Below are 20,349 nucleotides of genomic sequence, written 5' to 3' on the forward strand. Positions count from 1 at the left end.
TATTTCTTTATCTCTATTCCACAAAAGTATCATTATTGAAAATGATGTTCAACCAAAACTGGTAATCACTGATTATTTGTAAGTAGCCATGTTCTAAACATTCGGAAAAGGCAACCAATTTTAAGTATTCTAACTATGAAAGCATGTAACCTTAAATTTCTACAGTGATACACAAGACTACATGATTGTAAATGCAGTGTATCTGTATACCTCCTTAACTCTTCGCCAGAGGTACCAGATATATATTGCTATTGGAATAGAACAATAAACAAAATATAATGACCACCATCCTGGTTTATGGTTTAATGAAACCATCATTTTGCCCCACATAGTTTCCTACCAAATTAAAACATAAAATACACATGTAAAATTATATTTTTCTCAAAATTATTAATAAATACATTTCAATAAAAATAATAAAATAGTTAATTTGAGTATGGTTAATCTGCCATAAAAGAAAGTAATTTTAAAGTTTTTTCTGGAACTAGTAATGTGCTATTAATAAGTAGTCTTATTAATCCCAAACCTACAACGGGGAGGTATATATCATCCTTAACATTTTTTAAAGAAAAATATACACAAAAATAAGTCATTAAGGAACAAAGAAACAATAATACTCAACTGTTCATAAAAAAAGTATTTTTTTTTTGCATAAAATTAAAATAAATCTTTATACATTTAATGCGTACTATGAGGTTACTCCTAGTTTGTATTCTTGCCTAGAATGGCCACAAAGAGTAATATTATAATTTTCTTACTTGTCATACTTGTGGAGTTACAATGAAATTTGTTAATATATTGTGAAATATGGTAAATTAACAACTAGTCGTTAAAAACTCTGAGATACTCAAAGTAGGTGTCCTTGGTGAGAATGCAAACTACGAGTTATCTCGTAGCGAACAGTCAACTTGTTAATCATGATTTTATGTAGAAGCTACATTTAAAAACAGGAAACATTAACGTATGACTAAATCACTGAGGATAAAATAATAAAAAAAAAACTAAAATAAAGATTGTCAGTTCTAAACCCACAATCATTCCATCCAGTTATAGTTAGAAAAAAAGGGTAATGATTTTCTAATAAATACTAACAACGAATAACAATGGTCTAATAATAAGACCTATTAATATAACAGCTAAACATATTTTTATTTTAATGGTGTTCTTATCATGGAAATTTGTGAATTTGTCTAATTTTACATATATTCAATACAACTTAACTATGGTACTGATTAAAGAGGATAATAATAATGAATGATAATACCACAAAGTTACTTATATTCTTCTTGGGTTTTAAGGTTTTAGAAGATAGTAAGTATCAGCTTTTAACTCATCATTATTTATTTTTTCCTTTTATGCTGAGGATGGTTCAGCAAATATAGAGGATGTTGACCCCCAGCCCTAACACATACAGATTCCAGAAGTTTTTCCAGTAGTCAATGTGCCCCTCAGCTTCAGAAAGAAGGCAAACTTTTTTCTAGGAATTGCTCTATCACCCAATAGTACCATATTTAAAACAAATGAAATAAAAATACTGAGTTAGCTTTAATGAAGTAAGTAATGATTCCCAAAAACATTTTTTTTAATAGAAACTTTTCTACTAATAAAAATTCTTTATATACTAAACATGGAAATAAAGTCAGCTGTTCTAGAATCATGAAGCAGAACAGCATTAAAGGGGAAAAAAGCAAACAGTTTTGCTCTTCTGAAAATAACAAAACTTATTAAAAAATTAGTATGAAAGAATCTTTAAAAAATTACATTATTATATAATTTCCTCTAATGATAACTATTTAGGATTAAATTTTATTTTTCATCTCAATAGTTGAAAGTTTGTTATATAAAATATAAATGTAAAAAAAAATCAGTTCATATTTCTCGAATTAAAAAATTTCAAATATGCAACACAGGCAGCAATTCATTCTTCTTAATTAAAAATATTAAAGCTTATTGGCCCTCAGTACATCAGTTAATTTTTTTTTTCTCTTCCTACTGGACTAGTGCTTCAATTATGATCTTTTGTGTTGACAGCCTTCTGCCAATGAATCTCAGCAAGTATTATGTCCATCTTTGAATCCCATTTCCTTGTTTAAAATTTATTTCTAATATATATTTTAGATCCTATAAAAACAATATTAGGCACATTGTTATTATAGGGTTTGAGATATAGATCAAATCAAACAAATTAATCACTGTATATCTTGCCTTTAGTACTAATACAGAGAATTTTGACTATGGATATGTGTTTTAACTGAATATTGAACTTACAGATGATAAATCCAATACTGTTTTTACTTTTTTATGATTATTTCAATGTTTTCATTTTCCTTTTGGGATAATATTTTAAAGATTTGTACTAAAAAAGCTATAACAATAACAAAAAAAAAATTATAATAAAAATAATATATGAGTAGTTTAAAGACAAAACACTTACTGCTTTTTCAAATTGTTGATAGCAAATAAAATTTATTCTCCTTTTGATATTTGATACTAAACCCAATGATTACACTGATTTTCAGAAGGATATTGCATGTTTTCATCAAAATTAACCATACCATTAAAAGAACTAAGTTATCTATTTTTTTTTTGTCAAAAATAGGAGTTTATTTCTTTTAATCCTATACAGCTCATATATTTTTTATTAATGACATATCTTGAATTCATGTCAAACGTGCAAATAATTTTTTTCTAAGCATTCATATTTGTGTAACAAAAGAATGATAAAATACATTTTTAAAACTTACAGCACTTTTTTCGATATTTAAAATCTTTCTATCATAAGTAAGAGCTGCAAATTCTTTAGCAATAGCCTCATCATCAGTGATTAACACATTATCAAACATGATTTTTGCTGAAATCGACCATAATTCAAAGCCAATGGCATCCTTAAACAAAATCAGAAACAAGTAATATATCAATAAAATAAAAAACATGTAATATATATTTAATGATCAAATATATAGCATTTAAAAATTAGAAATGAAATACATTTTATTTCTACAAATAAGTACTTTATTGACCTAAACTTTAGACATTTGTGTAAAATTTCTATAATTATTGTAACACTGCGTACCCCTCTTCATAAGTAAAATTACATACATAGTGAAACCTTTCTTAATAGACAAATCTCTCAAAGGACACTTTTTAAATATCCCAGCTTGGAAGTAAAAGAATTTAGACTCTTTGATAACAGACATCCGCCTAACAAATGCGGACAGCTAAATTTTCATCATCAAAAGATAAATTTACCTCTTTGAAGGGCAACTTACAATGGATGATTAGGCTGTCATGGTGTATGACAGGGGTTCTGCGGAAAGAATTATTAAGTGTCTAAAGGCTACTCGTGGAGATTGTTCTAGTTATAAATTCTCGGAAAAGTGTGGGTATTATTATGACATAAGGAGAGTTGCGGTCAATGAAGCTTTCCCTTGAGAAGATGTCATCCATACGGCAAAAGTTGACAACACCATAAAATATCAGGTATGTACATTCTCGGGAGAGCTGGTATTTAATGAGGAAGCAGTGACAAAGCTGAATAGTTGAATCAATGAATATCAAAATATCAACGTTGTCAATCAATATCTGTTCCTGGACCTCACTTATCCTTTCCAGACATTATGCCAATATCCGTAGGAGTATAAAGGCCATCATTAGGCTCCCTGCTAATATCTCCTTTGGCGTAGGGAGTTGGAGGCTCCATCGCCCGGTCATTGTACCGCAAACAGCCACTGGCCCTCCAGATTAGGGGAACATAAATTCTGACACTAAGACAGTACACTATAACAGCATACAACAACACCAAGGTCATTCACAGTACACACCCAAGGATCACCTTTCCTAGGTAGCCATCCCGGAGGGGAAGTAGGTCTGGATACTTAAAGGGGATTATATCCCCACCGGACACCTAGTGCCAGGCGAGGTGCACACCTGTCCAGGTTAACAACTGGAGGAGCACAGCACAGTACTGCACCTAGCACAATACATTACACACAAAGGTCTATACAGCCGTCCCTTACTCCTCTCCCTACTGCTGGACTAGCCTTCCTGGGAGAGTTGTTCCAGAGGGTACAGGGGTAAAACGAGGAATGGTACTCCGCGGCCACTGAGATAGTACAGGAGCCTGCTCCTCTTAACCCAGAATGAGCGGCTGCTCTATCAGTTCAGTGTAAAAGTTTGGATGTTGCAGTACTGCCAATTGGTGACTGGATGGGACCCTGCTGCACGTTCCGGAGTTGCTCCTCCGAGGCCACCAGACTCCACACAAGGGAGCAAGCTTTTCACAGTGCAGTGGGGTTGAGAGCTGGAATGGCTGCACACCTACTCTAATACCATTCAAGAAACATTACAGACATTTTCAAAAAAACAAAAAACAAAAATTGGATAATTTAAAAGAAGAGCAGCCGAAAGTGCAAGCTGCAATGGAAGTAAAAGGAGAGCGAAGTTCTTCCCAGACCGAAATCACAGAAGAAGACATAAGCTGTGAAGAGGAGAGTGAGTTGGCTGCTAAGCCCAGGCATGACAGGGTGGTACTGCCACACCAACTCCCCTCTAGCCTTCTATGTCAAAGGGAGGACTCAAGTGATGAGTCCACTCTACTTCAGTCAACCTCGTCGACTGAATAAGAACAAGGAAGGCTACAGCTAATAAGACACAATAAGGCTGGCCCGAGCAGCATGATACCTAGAGTGGAAGGAGAGGTGTCAAAGGCTGCCAACTTAGACAGGGCAAAATAAAATAAGAAGCTCTATAGAAAGAGGAAAAGGAGGGAGGAGGCCTTACAAAGGAAAGCAAAAAGGGAGGCCATCAGACTGAGGCACCAGGCTCCTTCTGAACAGGCTACCCAAAGGCAGCCTAAAAGTACTGGGCGCCCGAAGGGCCGCTCTCCCTTGGCTGTGACCGGGGAGGGCAGACCACTGAAAGCTCTTGAATCGATTCGGGAGGGGGATGAAGGGGAGGTTATGTCTTCCACACCCCTCTCTCGAGGCGAGGAGAGCAAGGCGCCCATCTCAAGAATGGGCCTTCTCCAAGTCCATGCTAAACGACAGAGACCAGTGGACTCCCCACCTGCCAATAGAAGAAGAAGAGGGTCAAATCTATTGGGGAGTCCAACAGGAGGACCAGTGACCCTGTCGCTGGACCTTCTACTCTGCAGGAAGGAAAACCCAAGACTTACAAAGAAGCGGCGCAGAGAGCTCTCCAGGTAGTCATTATTGGGAGCGAAAAGGGTGCCTCCATTACATAGGAGGAAGCCCTACTTATTCGAAGGCTCCTCATCTCCGAGATCAAGATGAGGATGAATGAGCCACGTCCTAGGAGGAGACCACTGGCGTTCGACAACTCCGGACTCCAGGCAGATCCAGTTTGGTTTCTTCACACATGTTCTAATGAGGAGACGAGAGACTGGCTTCTCGAATGGGAACCTGGCCCTGGTGAGGCGGTCCGCCAAGGCTCCATGGTCCACTAAAATTGTTATTGGGTTGGGAGCCGAGGTGATCGAACCCGGCAGATTGGTCCAGCTTCTCGAGTACCAGAACGAGGACCTGATCAGTTGCAGTTTGTGGGTGCAGAAGGCGATCCAGACCACCTTAGAGCAATATTCAAGGTGCCGAGTAACACGATCGCCTGGTTGGAAGCTAATGACTGGTGGCTGAGATATAAGTTGGTTCGTTTGACCGAATGGAGAGCGCCGGTCTATTCAACAAAGAGCAGCCACCCCCCTCAGGAGGAGCAAAGGAAGGGTAAGCGCCAATAGCCTTTCCTATATTCCTCCTCATCTGCCACATCAATGATCAAGGTAAGACAAATTAATATTTAACACAATAAGTCAGCTACTGCAGAATTACGCAAGTCACTTTCGAGGGTCAAATCAACCCTCGTACTAATCCAAGAACCTTACTGTTATAGAGGGACTATTACAGGATTAGGGGGAATAGGCGGAAGGATAATCCGCCCAACCCCATGTGAAAGCAACCCGAGGACATGCATCTGGGTCTCCAAGGACCTTCAGGTGCTGCATCTTCCTCAGCTTAATACCAAAGACACCACGACCATGGTATTAAATATCTCTTCTATAAACTTCTTTTATGCCATTTTTCATAAGTTTCGTCTTCTGGCAGTTCGGATAAAGACCAACCTCTTCACACAATGCCAGAAGCTGCTTAATCATTTCTCTCAGCTAAGTAAAGGTGAAGCCAATTAAATATTGTAGACTCCGAATACTATTATAACAAAAATTCAAAAGTATTTCTCTTAAGTCCATATTATCAACAATACAATTTTTAAAACAGACCATATATTTTGTTATATCCATATTTATTTTTAAATCTACTTTTTCATCAGTTTTAGGTATTTAACTTAATAGTTTCTGCTTCATATACACACATACATATATATTCAAATAAATATTTGGATTAACTGTGAAAACATTTTGTCAATAAACTTACGATTGAAGACATTTGGAAAGGGTTTTGATCTTCAAAATAATCTGGATTAGGAATTTTTCTAGGAGTCCAAACACCTTTGTAATTCGGGTTGTCAATTAGGGGAGGAACCCATTTACCCTTGTATTCAGGGTTGTTAATAAGGGGAGGAGACCAAGGCCCACAACCTGAAACCTCTTCACATGCGGGATTAGGCACTAATGGTGCTTCCCATTCACCATCCATTTCATTATCCCTAAAAATTAACAAATAAATATATTAATAGTTACACATTCACAAAAATACAAAATCATTTGACATGCTTCTTTAATAAACCTTTAAATTGCTTGGTGTAGAAAAGCTTTCTTTGTTTTGACTTTTTAATATTAGTAAAACAAAGAATAATAAATTAAACCATAAGATTTTGATTTTATAGTGAATATAAGAAAATGTTAAAGTTCGTGTCTTGGGGATTGACTAATGTAGTTTATCTTTATCCAAGTTCATACTTTAAAGAATTGAAAAAGAAAACAGCATATTCCATTACTTTGATTGAAAATGCTCAAGTGAATACAAATCAAATCTATAATGGAATAAAAGAACAGTAGATAATAAAAATTGAAGCCTACTTCAAAACACTAGAATGGGACAAAAATACAAGAACATTAATTTATTTTGACAACAATGTACAGATATTTATTTAAGAAACACACAAGAAATATTGATGGGTTATAAGGTAATGAAGACACTTGATGGTAAAATGAATATCGCAGTTCTTTTATTCAAACCACATAAAGTGTAAAACGATGCTCATGATGACACTGAAAGAGAGCTCCAAAAGGTCTAAAGGTGCCTCTACACATTTGCCAAATAATGGCAAATTCGTGCATGTGCAAGCCTGTGGATGGGTTATTTGGCTTGGCTGGTACAAGTTGGCCTGAATTTGTGGCCGACCCATTAAGTGTCGGTTTTTGAGCACAAATCAAAGGGCACTTGTGCTGCATCCACACTTTTGTGTTCAGTTAACATTGTTTTAAAATAGTCAACAGATAAATGTTTGTGTTCTCTGTTTTAATTAATTGAAGAATTTTCCCAACCTTCGGATTCAATAATTTATTCTAGTTTAAGATGTGTATTTTGAAATTCTATCGATTTGGTATAAATACATTGTTTCAAATCTTGTTAATTTTTTAATTAGAAGTTTATTTTTGATTTAACATAGAACAAGTAAATATTTATAAAGACATAGTATGTCTAGGTAATTAAATTGAAATTCACCAATTTCATATTATATTAACAAGTTTCTGATAAAAATTCTAGAATGAAAGTTAAATTTATAGGTTATAAAGTGCTGTTTCCATAAATTTTGATTATGTACAACCCACTTTGCTGATATTTACATTTTCTTTCATTTTGTCTATCTTTATTTTCTTCCTTTTTATAATGAAAATAGAGTAAATGAAATGTTATAGATGTCAAAAGAACACACAAGCATGTGGGTACTGACATCTTTTGGTTCCTTTATTTACCGAGCTTTTTTAAACTCTTAGATTTCTGACAAATAGTGTAGATCCAGCATAAGGAATAGCATTCTGTCCTAAGCCTCAAAAACAAGGATCTATAAGATACTTATTAGATCTTTCCTTATATATGGCTCAGAATGCAAGACAATGAGTAAAACCCCCAAATATGGCCTTCTGAGATTCAAAAGGAAATTGAATACATGGTGGTGAGCAAGGTTTCTGGAGAAGAGAACCTGAATGCTGAATTGAATGATATTTATGGATGTCAATGTTATCATCTTTATCAAATTTACAAAACTGGGTTAAGTTGACCATGTTGTTAGGATGGACAAGAATGAGATTCCTTTAAAATTTTTGTCACAACTAGTGTTTGGTACTACTCAATTGGCACAAATTAAGCTTTGTTGGGAGCTTGTGTTGTTACTAACATAAAAACACTGTTTGGTTTAAGGAACTACATTCTTCATCAAAAAAATTCGAACACCTATGAATTTCTAGATTTTTAGTTATAGAGTCTGATCCACATTTTATTTTATTTGGAGTAATATGGTTAGTTTTAGGAGAGACATTTAAAGATTAGTCAAAGCGTTACTCATTACTGTTTTTGAACAAACCAAGGTTCAAATGATTTTCTCAAATGATATCAATTCCATCTTCAGTCTTTTATTTTTGTTTTTTTCTGTACATCTGTTCTCTCTTTTCATTTGTGTGATGAGTTGTGATTAAGAACGAATATTTACAATTGACAAAGAAAGAAAAGATTTGCATTACATCAATAATCGCCTTGGTTTTTATTACCCTACAATTTCAAATTGCCATAAACGGATTCAGAAAGACAGGGAATCATTTTAAGCAATCAAATTCAGGTCATCCAAAAGTTACCAATTCCTTTGACAGCTGTTTTAATGAAAAAAAAAAAAAATGAAAGTAGACAGGAAACTCAATTTAACAGCTTCTGACTTTAGAAACTAAGTTGCTAGCATTCATGGAAGAGGGAGGGGTTTTTAATCTTAGAACCAACCTTTACAGAAGACTGAGAAAGTTCATTAGTTCTTAGCTCAAGAAGACCTGTGAAAGACCCCTTCAGCCTATTACATAACAGACAGTGACAAGATTTACTATAGAACACCAATCTTGGACTGAGGAGGAATGGAATCGCTGAAGAGGTTAGAGACATCAGTTCAGGTGGCCTGAGTGAAAAGACCTGAAGATGGTATAGTTATTGCTGCATGTCTGAAAATAAGACATTTGGAAGAGGCGCAGACATACTCTGTAGTGGTGTTTCAAGTTGGCCCTAATCTAAGGAAGGGGCTTGAATGATTCCAGGTATTTGGAGATGATTCCAAAAGATCATTTAGTGCCTTACATGCCTGTGAATGTGCTGAATTACTGTTAATGATCAGCCAAAAAAAGCAATATGTGTTTCTGATTACTTGAACACGTCAGGTAACAGTAATGGTCCAAATTTATCTATCCCTCGAGTTTACTTAGATTCTTAAAATCTACACAAGCTTCAGTAAGCTCATTATAATATAGTGGTGTTACAATGCTACAAAGTTGTAAAGTGGATGGCGCACAATAGGCCTTTTAGGTCTCTGTGCTTACAGTCAGATTAAAAAAATAGATACATAATCTGAAGTGCCAAGGTAAGAAATCTGGACCGTAATCAAATTGCACATGGGGTAAAATTATATGAAAAGTTGGGTTGCAGGTTTCTCTTCCTACAACACTTAACACTTCTAGAGCTAAGAAATGGCATATTGTTGTACACAGTATTAGCAAACAGTGTCATAATTGTAGTATTAATTGTGCATACAATGACTTTTCACTATTCAATATATTCCATGGCTTCTTACGATTCGATAAATACCATAAATCCTATCATATCGATATACAATATATCTCCATTAGCAATTTTCACAAAAAGAAATTTTCGCAAATATATATCATCATTCAGCACTAAAAGGCTTAAAATGCTATAGATGACTGTACTAGTGTAATTAGATAATGACTCATAAAGTGTGCCAAAAAAGATGGAAGCAGTAATTATAACAAGAGAAGGTGATAATTCTTTTTACATACTATTATAAGGTCTTAATATTTCAATTTAGTTTAAAAAAATTTCTTTTTATTGGTTTTCTATATTTATTATAATTACACATACCTATTGTCAATTTTTGATATTTTGAATGCTTTAGCATATTTTTATCTAACATAAAACCTGCTGTTATCTCAAAATTTAAACATGTTTAGGTGTTAAGTGATTTTTTTTGACAGGAAGTTCAGATAGCGATATCAAGATAATTGACAGCCTTTACCGGAGGAAGGTATGACTCATCAAGAGGGTCCCAGATGCCTGATAATGGAGAAAATGTTGTTTATTACTAATATAAGTGTAAATGTGAATCAATGTAGTATTTCAGCTAAATTAGTAATAAACAATACTAGTTTCCTTTCAATGAGAGAGGCAAGAGGCACTGAGTGCATTAAGCGTGATGCATGGAGTGTGAATCATGTCCAATAATGGTAGTTTAATACAAAAAAAAACTAAAATAAAATACAGATCAGACACAATAGAAAGACTAGATATGGTTCATTTAATAGTATAATAAGGCTATAGCAGGGGTCCTCAACCCTGTCACTACTGTGTCTGCCTGATATCAGATATGTCCACAAAATATAACCTGTACCTGCAGGGTTTTGAAAACGTTATGAAAGAACTTTTATTTTAAAAATCGGTGATCAGTAAATATGATTGACTGAATATAATTAATTAAAGGAAGATGGTCCATTGGTGTTGAACACTTAATTTTTTACTATTTGAGTTCCTTTTTGACCACAGCCAGACTATCTTCCTTTTATTATTTTTATTTCTAAAAATTAATAAATAGCTTTAAATAAAATTTTTTCTTGGAATAAATTTTAGTTTAATGCTTACTTAATGGAACAAATAACAGTTATAACTTGAAAGCTGTAGTTAACCTGTCATTAAAACATTTGACAGTGGAATATTGTTGGAGAGAAGTTACTGTCATGACAGTATATTCTCATTAGGTGGAGCATGATAATTGATAGTACATGCTCCAACAGTTTAGCTACTTCCTCGTCAATGTCTATTAACACGATTAGACTTAACAGTCAAACAGTACCTATCGCACCTCCCATGGTGCAAACTGAATGACAGTTAATTGTAGTGGTAAAACAATAGCACTATCAGGTCAAGCATGAAAAACATAAGTATCTGTGGTAGTAGTACACCTACTGTCACTTAAAGCTTGTTTAATAGAGACTAATGTTTTTATTAAAATTTATTTTAAACAAAAAAATTACATTGGTGCTTGCCACAGATTAGCTTGGCAGATAACTTATAAATGTGCCCATAGGTGCAAAAAGGTTGAGGACTCCTGGGCTATAAACTTAAACTTAGTAATTATTCATTTATATATTAATACACAGTTTTATTGTTATATAATCTGCGATAAATTATAGATTTCATGTTAAATAAAGAGTATTGTTACAATAAGAAATTTTTTATTCATTATGTGAATCAGTATATTATATGCATGCTCAAATGTACTCGAAACCAAGATACACTGCATTTTAGAGGGGAAAAAACAAAAAACAAATGAATATATAAATTGTTTGTTAAGGAATATAAATTTTTACGAATAAAAACACAAAGTTTCACTTCATCAGTCAAATCACGTATGTGATGAAAGGTTATTAACAGGCAATGTTTTACATACAAACTGTTAAAGAGTTAAAAAACTCATGTAGCTGTAAAAAACCTAGAAACTTACTGGAAAATGATTTCTAGAAGTTGTTATCTGTAGGCATCCTCATTTCAAGTTCTTATAGTTATCTGGTAGCTGACTAGAATAATAATTAATCCTTTTCATTACATTATTTTTGCCCTAGTTCTTTTTCCAGTTATATAATTATAAATGGCAATTTTACAAAGAGAAAATCATTCTTATCATAATTTAAATAAAATTCCATATCAAACGAAAATTTCATTGCACTCATCATTAAAATAGTCCTTTTTTTTTTTTTTTTTTTTATGGAGAAGACAGGAAAGGTTTTATACAATTAAAACAACTACAGGAGTATGTTAATGTTTTATATAATGACAAAGACTGAACGAGGATATAAGGTTTATTGACATATGGCCAGCAGTGATTTTTTCTCTCTTTTTTTTTTACATGGTAATAATGTAGTACATTCCTTATAGATAAAAAGAAAGAAAGTTCGGAAAGATATATAATTTTAAAGTTTTTTGAAAAACTGGAACTTGGAATAAGACCGGAATACTCAAACCTATTGGAATCAAAACTCCAGGACACCAGCATGGATGGAAGTGTAGATAAAATATGGTCAGAAATAAAGAAAGCCATACTGGAGCCCACTATTTCTACTTGCGGGATTACCAATATTTCACCTGCACGTAAAAGATCCAAATGGTGGAATGATAGGGTGGAGGAATGAGTGGCGAGAAATAAGGCAGCATGGAAGGAGTACCATAGGCACAAGACTCCATCCAATAGGGAACTGTATGTAAGAAGGAGAAATGAATCCAAGCTAGTAGTGAAGCTGACAAAAAGAAAGAGCTGGGAGAAATTTGTTCGAAATCTGCAAAGTAACTACCATGAAAACACAAAAGTTTTCTGGAAAAAGACTGACGCAATGAAAGAAAAGACAAGCAAACCAATACGAGATGCCGAGGAGCGAATGATTAAAGAAAGTATACGGGGAGAATATGATGAGGTGATATGGGAGGAAGAGGTGGAAGCAGCAGTGGAGAGATTAAGACTAGGGAAAGCAGCAGGAAGAGATGGCATCGTTCCTGAATTCATCAAATATAGTGGAACAGAATTATTGAAAGCATTTCAGTGCCTTTTTCAGAAGTTACTTACCAAAAAAGCTATTCCTAAGGAATGGAAGTACAACATAATTGTCCCGATTCACAAAAAAGGCAATGCTAACGAATATGAGAACTATAGACCTATCTGTCTATCCCAGGTTGTATACAGGCTCTAAACCTGAATATTAGAAAAGAAGCTGAGAGAGCTAGTGGAGAAAGACTTTGAAGAGGAACAGGCTGCTTTCAGGCCTCAATGCCAGACCCAGGATCATATATTTTCTCTCAGAACAATCATTCATAAATCGTGGGAACGAGGAAAGAGTATCTTCTAGGCATTTATAGTTCTAAAGGATTCCATTGATTCGGTTGATATGCGGATGACATTGTCCTTACAGCAGATATTAAAGAGAACCTTCAACAAGCTGTAACTGAATGGGAAGCTGACCTGGAGGGAATTACCATTTATGTCAGGAAAAGCAAAATAATCCATATAGGCCAGAAACAGGAAAACATTGAAATACTTTGCAAAGGTGAACCAATAGAAATGGTGGACGAGTAGACTTACCTAAGAACAGTGATCAGCAGGAATGGAAAGGTAGACCAAGAGATATCCAATAGGATAAAGAAGGCAAATGGAATATACTACCACCTCTGCAACACAGTTATAGGGAAGAGGGAGGTAGAGAAGATAGTAAAATACATATCTTCAAGGCTATATACCTACCTACCCTCCTTTACGGAAGTGAAAGCTGGGTACCACTTGATAAGCACCTAAGCAGAGTCACTGCAATGGAAATGAGATACCTAGGGAGAGTGGCAGGCCGAACTAGGAGGGATCGCATACAAAATTGTCCTCATTTTGTAGACAGGATGTTGGAACTGTCTCCATAAAGGAGGAAGAGAAAGAAGAAGAAAAACTAAATATGGTTACGAAGTCCAGTATGCCACATCTTTCCAAATACTGGTCTGATTTAGATGATTTTTTGTTTGATTTGAAGACCGACTTTCGTCGAAGGCCATTGGACCTTCCCACCCCCTCTGAAAATAGAGGAACCAATCAGAGGACAGAAATCAAAAGAAGGAGGAGTCAGAAGGAGAGGGGAGAAAATGAACAAAAGGGGCAGGAAAAAAGAAATTGGGGATACAGTTTTGTGGAGTCTCAGGGGAACACAGCCTGAGAGAGCCAGACGGAAGGGACACAGTTTGAGGGAGTCCGGAGTCGAGAGACACAGTTTGAGGGAGCCTGACAGAGGAGGACAATCTTGGAGGAGTCTGGGAGAAAGGAACACCTAAAGACAGGCCGGAGGAAGAGAGAGAGCGGCAGCCAGGAGGCGACTATGGACCCTCTTCCGCGACAACCACCAAGCCGACCGATGTACCGAAACAAGTAAGACTTTTTCTGATGTAATTAGAATGGCAGTAGTAGAATTAATAACTTAGAGTCAGTATAAATATCAAATATCTCAGCTGGTACTTCTCAATTCATAATGTTATAATTAAAGTATAAGGAAACAAGTTTACCATGCTCTCTCATAATAGTATTCTTGATAATGTATATATAATTGTAAATATAAAAGATGTAACAAAGACTTTACTTTATAATTAATAATCCCTGCATGCCACCTCATATATAATAGCATAGTAAATTGGTGAACACGATACCGTTGGAAAGGAACTCCAATGATTAATTATGATATTCATATCTAGCATACCACGGCGAGGGGTTCCAGATGGTGTCTGGTGTTTGAATTAAATATAGCGCATCCCTTTTCAGTCGGTTCCCATCAGAAACTGATAGAGATACATAATATAAATACAAATACATAATATAAATACATTAATATACGTATAAATTTCAATATAATACCTGTACAGGGAACCCCTAGTCGGGCTTAGAAGCCCCGAAGCCCCGTACACGGCAAAAGTTGTTTTAATTTTTCAAACAATCACACTGAAATTTATTTTGAGTGATTTCTAAGGGAAAACCAAATTTTACTAATTAACGTTGTCAAACCAAGGCAACTTATTGTGTGCATGGCACTCATATTGTGCCACAGGAATTGGAGGTCTTTACGAAACAAAACAAAACACAAGTAATGAAATTGATCCATCTGTAGGCATAGACACAAAGATCAATGGCCAACAATACATTTTTATTTTTAATCAGGGAACTCTGCAGTATCTAAAGATCTAAAGATCTATTGAAAACTTAACTCGCTTTCAATTCATTTCATTGCGATTCCTGGTGATGGTAAGAAAAGTAAAAAAAAAAATGCATGGTTTAGAGATTATACTAAAATAAGGTAAAGAAAGCAAGTTCATATAAAAAAAATCAGAATTAATGGTCATCATAGAACAAAATAATATAATAATAAAAATTCACAACTTTAAGCAATGAACAGAGACAAATGATCTAGCATCATATAGCAATAAAAATGATAAATAAAGAAAACAATGCAAAAGAGAATAAATAATAAAAAAATAATTACAGGCAGTCCCCATTTTATGTTACCCCGTTTTAAGTCATTATGGAGGTATGCCATTAATCAATTTATATCATGAACCACTTTAAGTAGCTTGAAAAATAAATTGAATATTTTTAAATGAAGCTGTTAAAAATTCAATTAAAATGATAAAGTTACTGAAATTGAGTGCAAATAAAATAAATAACTTACAGATAAATACTAAAGCAAAATATGGGCTACTAAATATAGTTTTATGTGTATACATACTTTTTATCAAACAGAACTGTACTAAAGTTAAATTGGACTTAAGCCAGTTTCAAACAAAAGGAACCTGATGTAAGTACAAGGGCCGCCTGTATTCATAAATAATATCACTGATAAAAGTTAAACCTTTTAGTAGGAATCTATGCACAATATAATTATTGTCTAAGAAAAACAGTGTTTTTATATTTAATAATAAAAATTATAAGTTGTTAGTGTTACAAAATATAAAGTTAAGAAACTAACCAATCATCAGGTTTTTCAGCACTTGGGTCTCTGATATTAACTGGCTCATCATCCAGCCAATCATCTGGTTTCACAGCATTAGGATCAGAAATTTGATAAGGTGCTGTCTCATTCCAATCTTCAGGTTTTTGGGCAGATGGGTCATAAATTTTTTCACGGTCATCCCAATCTGAGGGTTTACTGTCTGATGGATCATCAATTTCTGCAGGAGGATTAACGGGGGGGCTGAAATCTTCCAGCAGTGAACCATCATTTACCAGCTGAAAGAAATGACTTGTTAAGCAATGACCAAAAAAACAAAAATCCTCATGTGAAATTGAAAATATTTATTTAACTCTAAAGATCATATATGTCAAAATAAATCATTTCAGCTAACTTTTAACCTTAACATACAATGTAAGCTCATAATTCAATATTTTTCTAACAGTAGACCTTAGCTATAATATGGTTCAATATACTGCAGAGATGGATAAAATGAGGGTCTAATCCTGGTTCTGTACTCTGATTAGTCTTAACATAAGATGGTAATATTAAATTATTTTGTTTATTCACAATGCAGAACAAACAATAATTGAAGAAATAAATTACATTCATTGGTAATTGATCAATTACATTTATTGAAATTTTAAACATTTTTTGCCACATCTTTATTCTCCATTCTTCTTTTTTAAGTTAAATATAGTTCAACTTCTCTCTTATATTTGATGATTTTTGTTTTTCTTATTTAATTTACTTAAGAAAAATACAGTTGTAAGATATTAGACCTACGACAACTACCCCCAATAAAGTACTTTCTGCAATCAACATCTTATTGTCTTGGATGGAGGCGAATAAATCGTCTATTGAACCCATAAAATTGCAGCAAGTTGTTTCCATTAAAACAAAAATTATGAAGTAATGTCAAATAACTGATGCTTTTGAGAAACAATAAATGTTTTAGTAAAATATATGTCGGTAAACATCATCATAACCAGGAAACAAGATAGTTTTAACTAATGAAGTTTTATAGAAAATCACCCACTGGGGCCAAGATAGAGAAAAAAAGTGTTATAGCTGGGAAAACAGGAGCATTATAAGAAATTTATACTGTACCTCGACCTTTCTCTTTGTCTCAAACTATTGTTTTAGCTATCTTCCTAGGAATCTCCCTTTGATCAAAATTATTTATTCTTATCAAGAAATACTGGTCTTTGGTTGTTCTCTAGTTATGTTCATTCATTTAGGAAATGATAAATTTGTGTGAGTGTGCTCATTTGTTCCTTTAAAATTTGAGTCCAATAAACTTATTCTTTATTAGAATGGTCTTAATAATGATCATAAACAAAGTGTAGGAAAAATCATTAAAATATACTGGGTTAAATGGTACAGTTCATACTAATATCGAAACAATAAAACAAAAACCAATACCTCAAAAAAATTGAGGGTAGTTGTTTTGTTATATACTAAAGATCATCTTGGCTAAGACTTTTGAACCAACCAGCTGAAAAATTGTAACATTCAGAAATGAACAGATTAAAAAAATAAATTGTTATTTTAAGTTTTTCAAACAAAGACAGATAGTATTGAATAAAATTTAGTCACTATAATAAAATATATTGATTGAAATTATCAATAATCAATGAATATTAAATGTTCTATTACCTTATGATCGACATATATTGAAAAAGTATTATCAGGTTTGATTACTAGTTTGAACAAGTGGGGCTTAGCATCAGTAAATGCTTCATCTATCTTACTTTTTAGAGGTTTGCAGTGCTTCTCCTCAAAAATTCCGTTCAGAGGATTCCTATGGCGAAATATGAAATGTAACTGAAACAAACATTCAAAATGAATATTTTATACTGTCATTTCAAGCAATTTTATGTCATCATGAGTATAGTATTCATCTAAATAGGTGAGAACATAAAATAAAAATATTTACAAAAAAATAAAATGAGAATTTACCTGTAGTATATAAAAAGAATTTCATAAACTTATATACTTAAGGTTCAAAAACAGAGTTTGTAGCAAACAAATGCCACAAAGTTAAAAAGAATAAACAATTAAGAAAAACACAGGATCAGCTGAAAAAAAATGTACAATATGGTATTGTGTATTGTCATAAATGGATTATTAGCAATATGTGTAACAAATATTGAGAGTGGATGGATTGATAAACTTTTATCAACAACATAGTTAACACCCCATTTAATGAAGTATTGAGGCTAAAGGTTAAAGTTTCTTTATGAAATGGAAAGTACAAATTGTGATCAAAGGAAGAAACTTATGGCTACAGAAATGCATTACTGGCGACAAGTGGCAGGATTATCTAGAATTGATAAAGTAAAAGATGGTATGGATATTTCCAAAGAATGCCTGAAGGAAGATTGCCAATGTAAAAAATGAAACAGAAAGAGAACACATGGAAGTAGAAACATATATTCTGGAAGAGAAAGAGAAAAAAATATTTGGAATGGGATAGACTTTTAAAAAGAACACCTGTAGGAAGAAGAAAATAGATGCCCAAGAATAATCTGGTATAATGAAATGGAAGAATGGACATTGAACCAAATAATCTGGAAGGAGTCCATAAAAATTGGTTAAGAAAACCCACTGCTTGAGTGGAAATCCTAATAAAAAGGAAATAAAGTGTCATATAAATTGCATTATGGTATGAAAGTAAAGCTTTGTACAAGGGAATTGAATCTTCACCTCATACTTTTATGTACACAAACAAAAAAAGATAATAATAATAATATATTTTATTATTGAAAAATTGCTTACTGCAACAAAATTAACATCCATTTGTACTTTCTTTAATATTTCTTCTCTTATTTTATCTCTTATCTATCTGTTACTATTGCCGTGTTCATTTACTGTTTACAACCTTATGTTTTATTTTTTTAATTTATTTTTTTTTTGTAACTATGTCAAGTGTTTGTATCTTTTTTTTAGCCCTGACGAAGCCCTGCAACGTGGGGTGAAACGTTGGCTCAATAAAAATAGTATACCCATTTACTATTTGAGTTTTGTTTTTTTTTACCGCACCTGGACCATATTCCATTCATCTATACACACGGTCAATCAACAATCTTCCAGTACGTCACAAAACACACAGGGCCCTCAAGATACAAACACTAGTAACAACAATATCCGCCGCAGTGCTCGTCTGTTAAACCGCCGTATTGTTACGTCACCAGAACTTTAACTCTCCACGTACCATTACTCCTACTTCATCTTCTCTTACTTCAACACCTCTTCAGACTTCATTATCTCTTTAAAGTTCATCATCTTTTGCTTCTTCTGATCTTCTTGTTCATCCCCACTGCCATCATCTCTCCAACTCTACTATTGTACATAGCCCTACTGATATTAATGTTTTTTTCTCAATTTAAATTAAAATTCCCTCTTCATAAATCTAATTTTAAAACCCTGTGCAATCTACACAAGCGCCTCACAGATAAAACCCAACAACGTATTTTCCTTCTGAAATGCAGATCTTATTCTGTTTTTCCAAAATCCATTGTAATTCGTTTAACCAGTTTTCGATACCCTCTTTCCTACGTTCCAAATATTGTCATTCTTTATTAATTTTTAAAAAATCTCTTTTAAATCTCAAAATTAGGGAAATCATTCAACAAATTGAATCCCTTAAATATAAAATTTTTAATCTGCCACAAGCACTCACTTCCATTACTGGCGAAGATAACATGACCCTCCTCAACAACAGTTTCCAAAAAATCTGTTTATCTATCAAATTATATAAAAAACATACTCTAATTTCCAAATTTGATATTTACTAATCATCTTTAAATAATAAACTCTACCCTAAAGGTAGTGAAGAATGGGTCCATAATATATCTTCCACCACTATTCCCCCCAATATCGTCAATATTTTAAGTTAAGGCCCTAATTTCTCTACACTCCCTTCAAATGTTTCTCACCTTATACCTTCTCTAATTACTGACTTAGAATTTATTTATCAAGACGATCTTTTTAGTATTTCTGAAGAAGACAGGGAGCTTTCTCATATGCGCATTTGTAACATTATTTCCAATCACCTTCAACACCCTTATCACCAAATTATTAATGTTGCTAAGAATCTTATCCACCGATCCTTTTCTCTTTCTGACCCTCAATACCATCAGACCAACATACAACGTATTAAACAGATCCTATTCAACAATTTCCCTCAGAAAATTACTAACAAACTACTAGATTCTTACATTAACCGTGTTACTCCAATCCCTCCTGTCATCAACTCTTCTCAACCCACTCCATCCGTTTTTCAGTACAGGTCCCTTCCATATATCCCCATTCTTTCAGAGTCCATTTACATAAATTTAACTGAGAATTCCGTCAATCATAAAGTTGATAAAGACTGCATCTCCCTTACATATCGACACATTTTGAACATAATAAAGCCCTCATAACACTTCTTTTCACTTTGTTCTGCTTTTTAGAAGTCCACTTTCTTGTCATATCTTTTATACTTGTTTCTCTAAATTCTCACCACTTATTTCATTATTTTTATATTTACTATCCTTCCTGTTTCATTTATATTCATGTGTTATCTTCTTAAGTGTACTTATATT

At 33.6% G+C, this 20,349-nt stretch overlaps 1 protein-coding gene across 3 annotated transcripts in view; it reads right to left on the reverse strand.

Moving 5' to 3' along the window:
* Positions 1–20,349, reverse strand: part of LOC106680967 (calmegin) — a 61,222-nt gene that overhangs the window by 21,777 nt on the left and 19,096 nt on the right. For 2 of the 3 annotated variants that reach the window (XM_014421027.3, XM_067050506.1), the window contains exons 5-8: positions 17,417–17,584; positions 15,776–16,035; positions 6,444–6,675; positions 2,745–2,885 (exon numbers count right to left, since the gene is read on the reverse strand). In XM_014421027.3, coding sequence (XP_014276513.1) covers positions 2,745–2,885; positions 6,444–6,675; positions 15,776–16,035; positions 17,417–17,584 — 801 coding nt within the window. Of the gene's footprint in view, positions 337–2,744; positions 2,886–6,443; positions 6,676–15,775; positions 16,036–17,416; positions 17,585–20,349 lie in introns of all 3 variants that reach the window. The other variant, XM_067050507.1, reaches the window with a different exon arrangement.

The sequence above is a fragment of the Halyomorpha halys genome, unplaced genomic scaffold (genome assembly GCF_000696795.3).
Source record: "Halyomorpha halys isolate HHAL.00 unplaced genomic scaffold, Hhal_1.1 Scaffold301.1, whole genome shotgun sequence".
NCBI classification, from domain to species: Eukaryota; Metazoa; Arthropoda; class Insecta; order Hemiptera; family Pentatomidae; genus Halyomorpha; species Halyomorpha halys.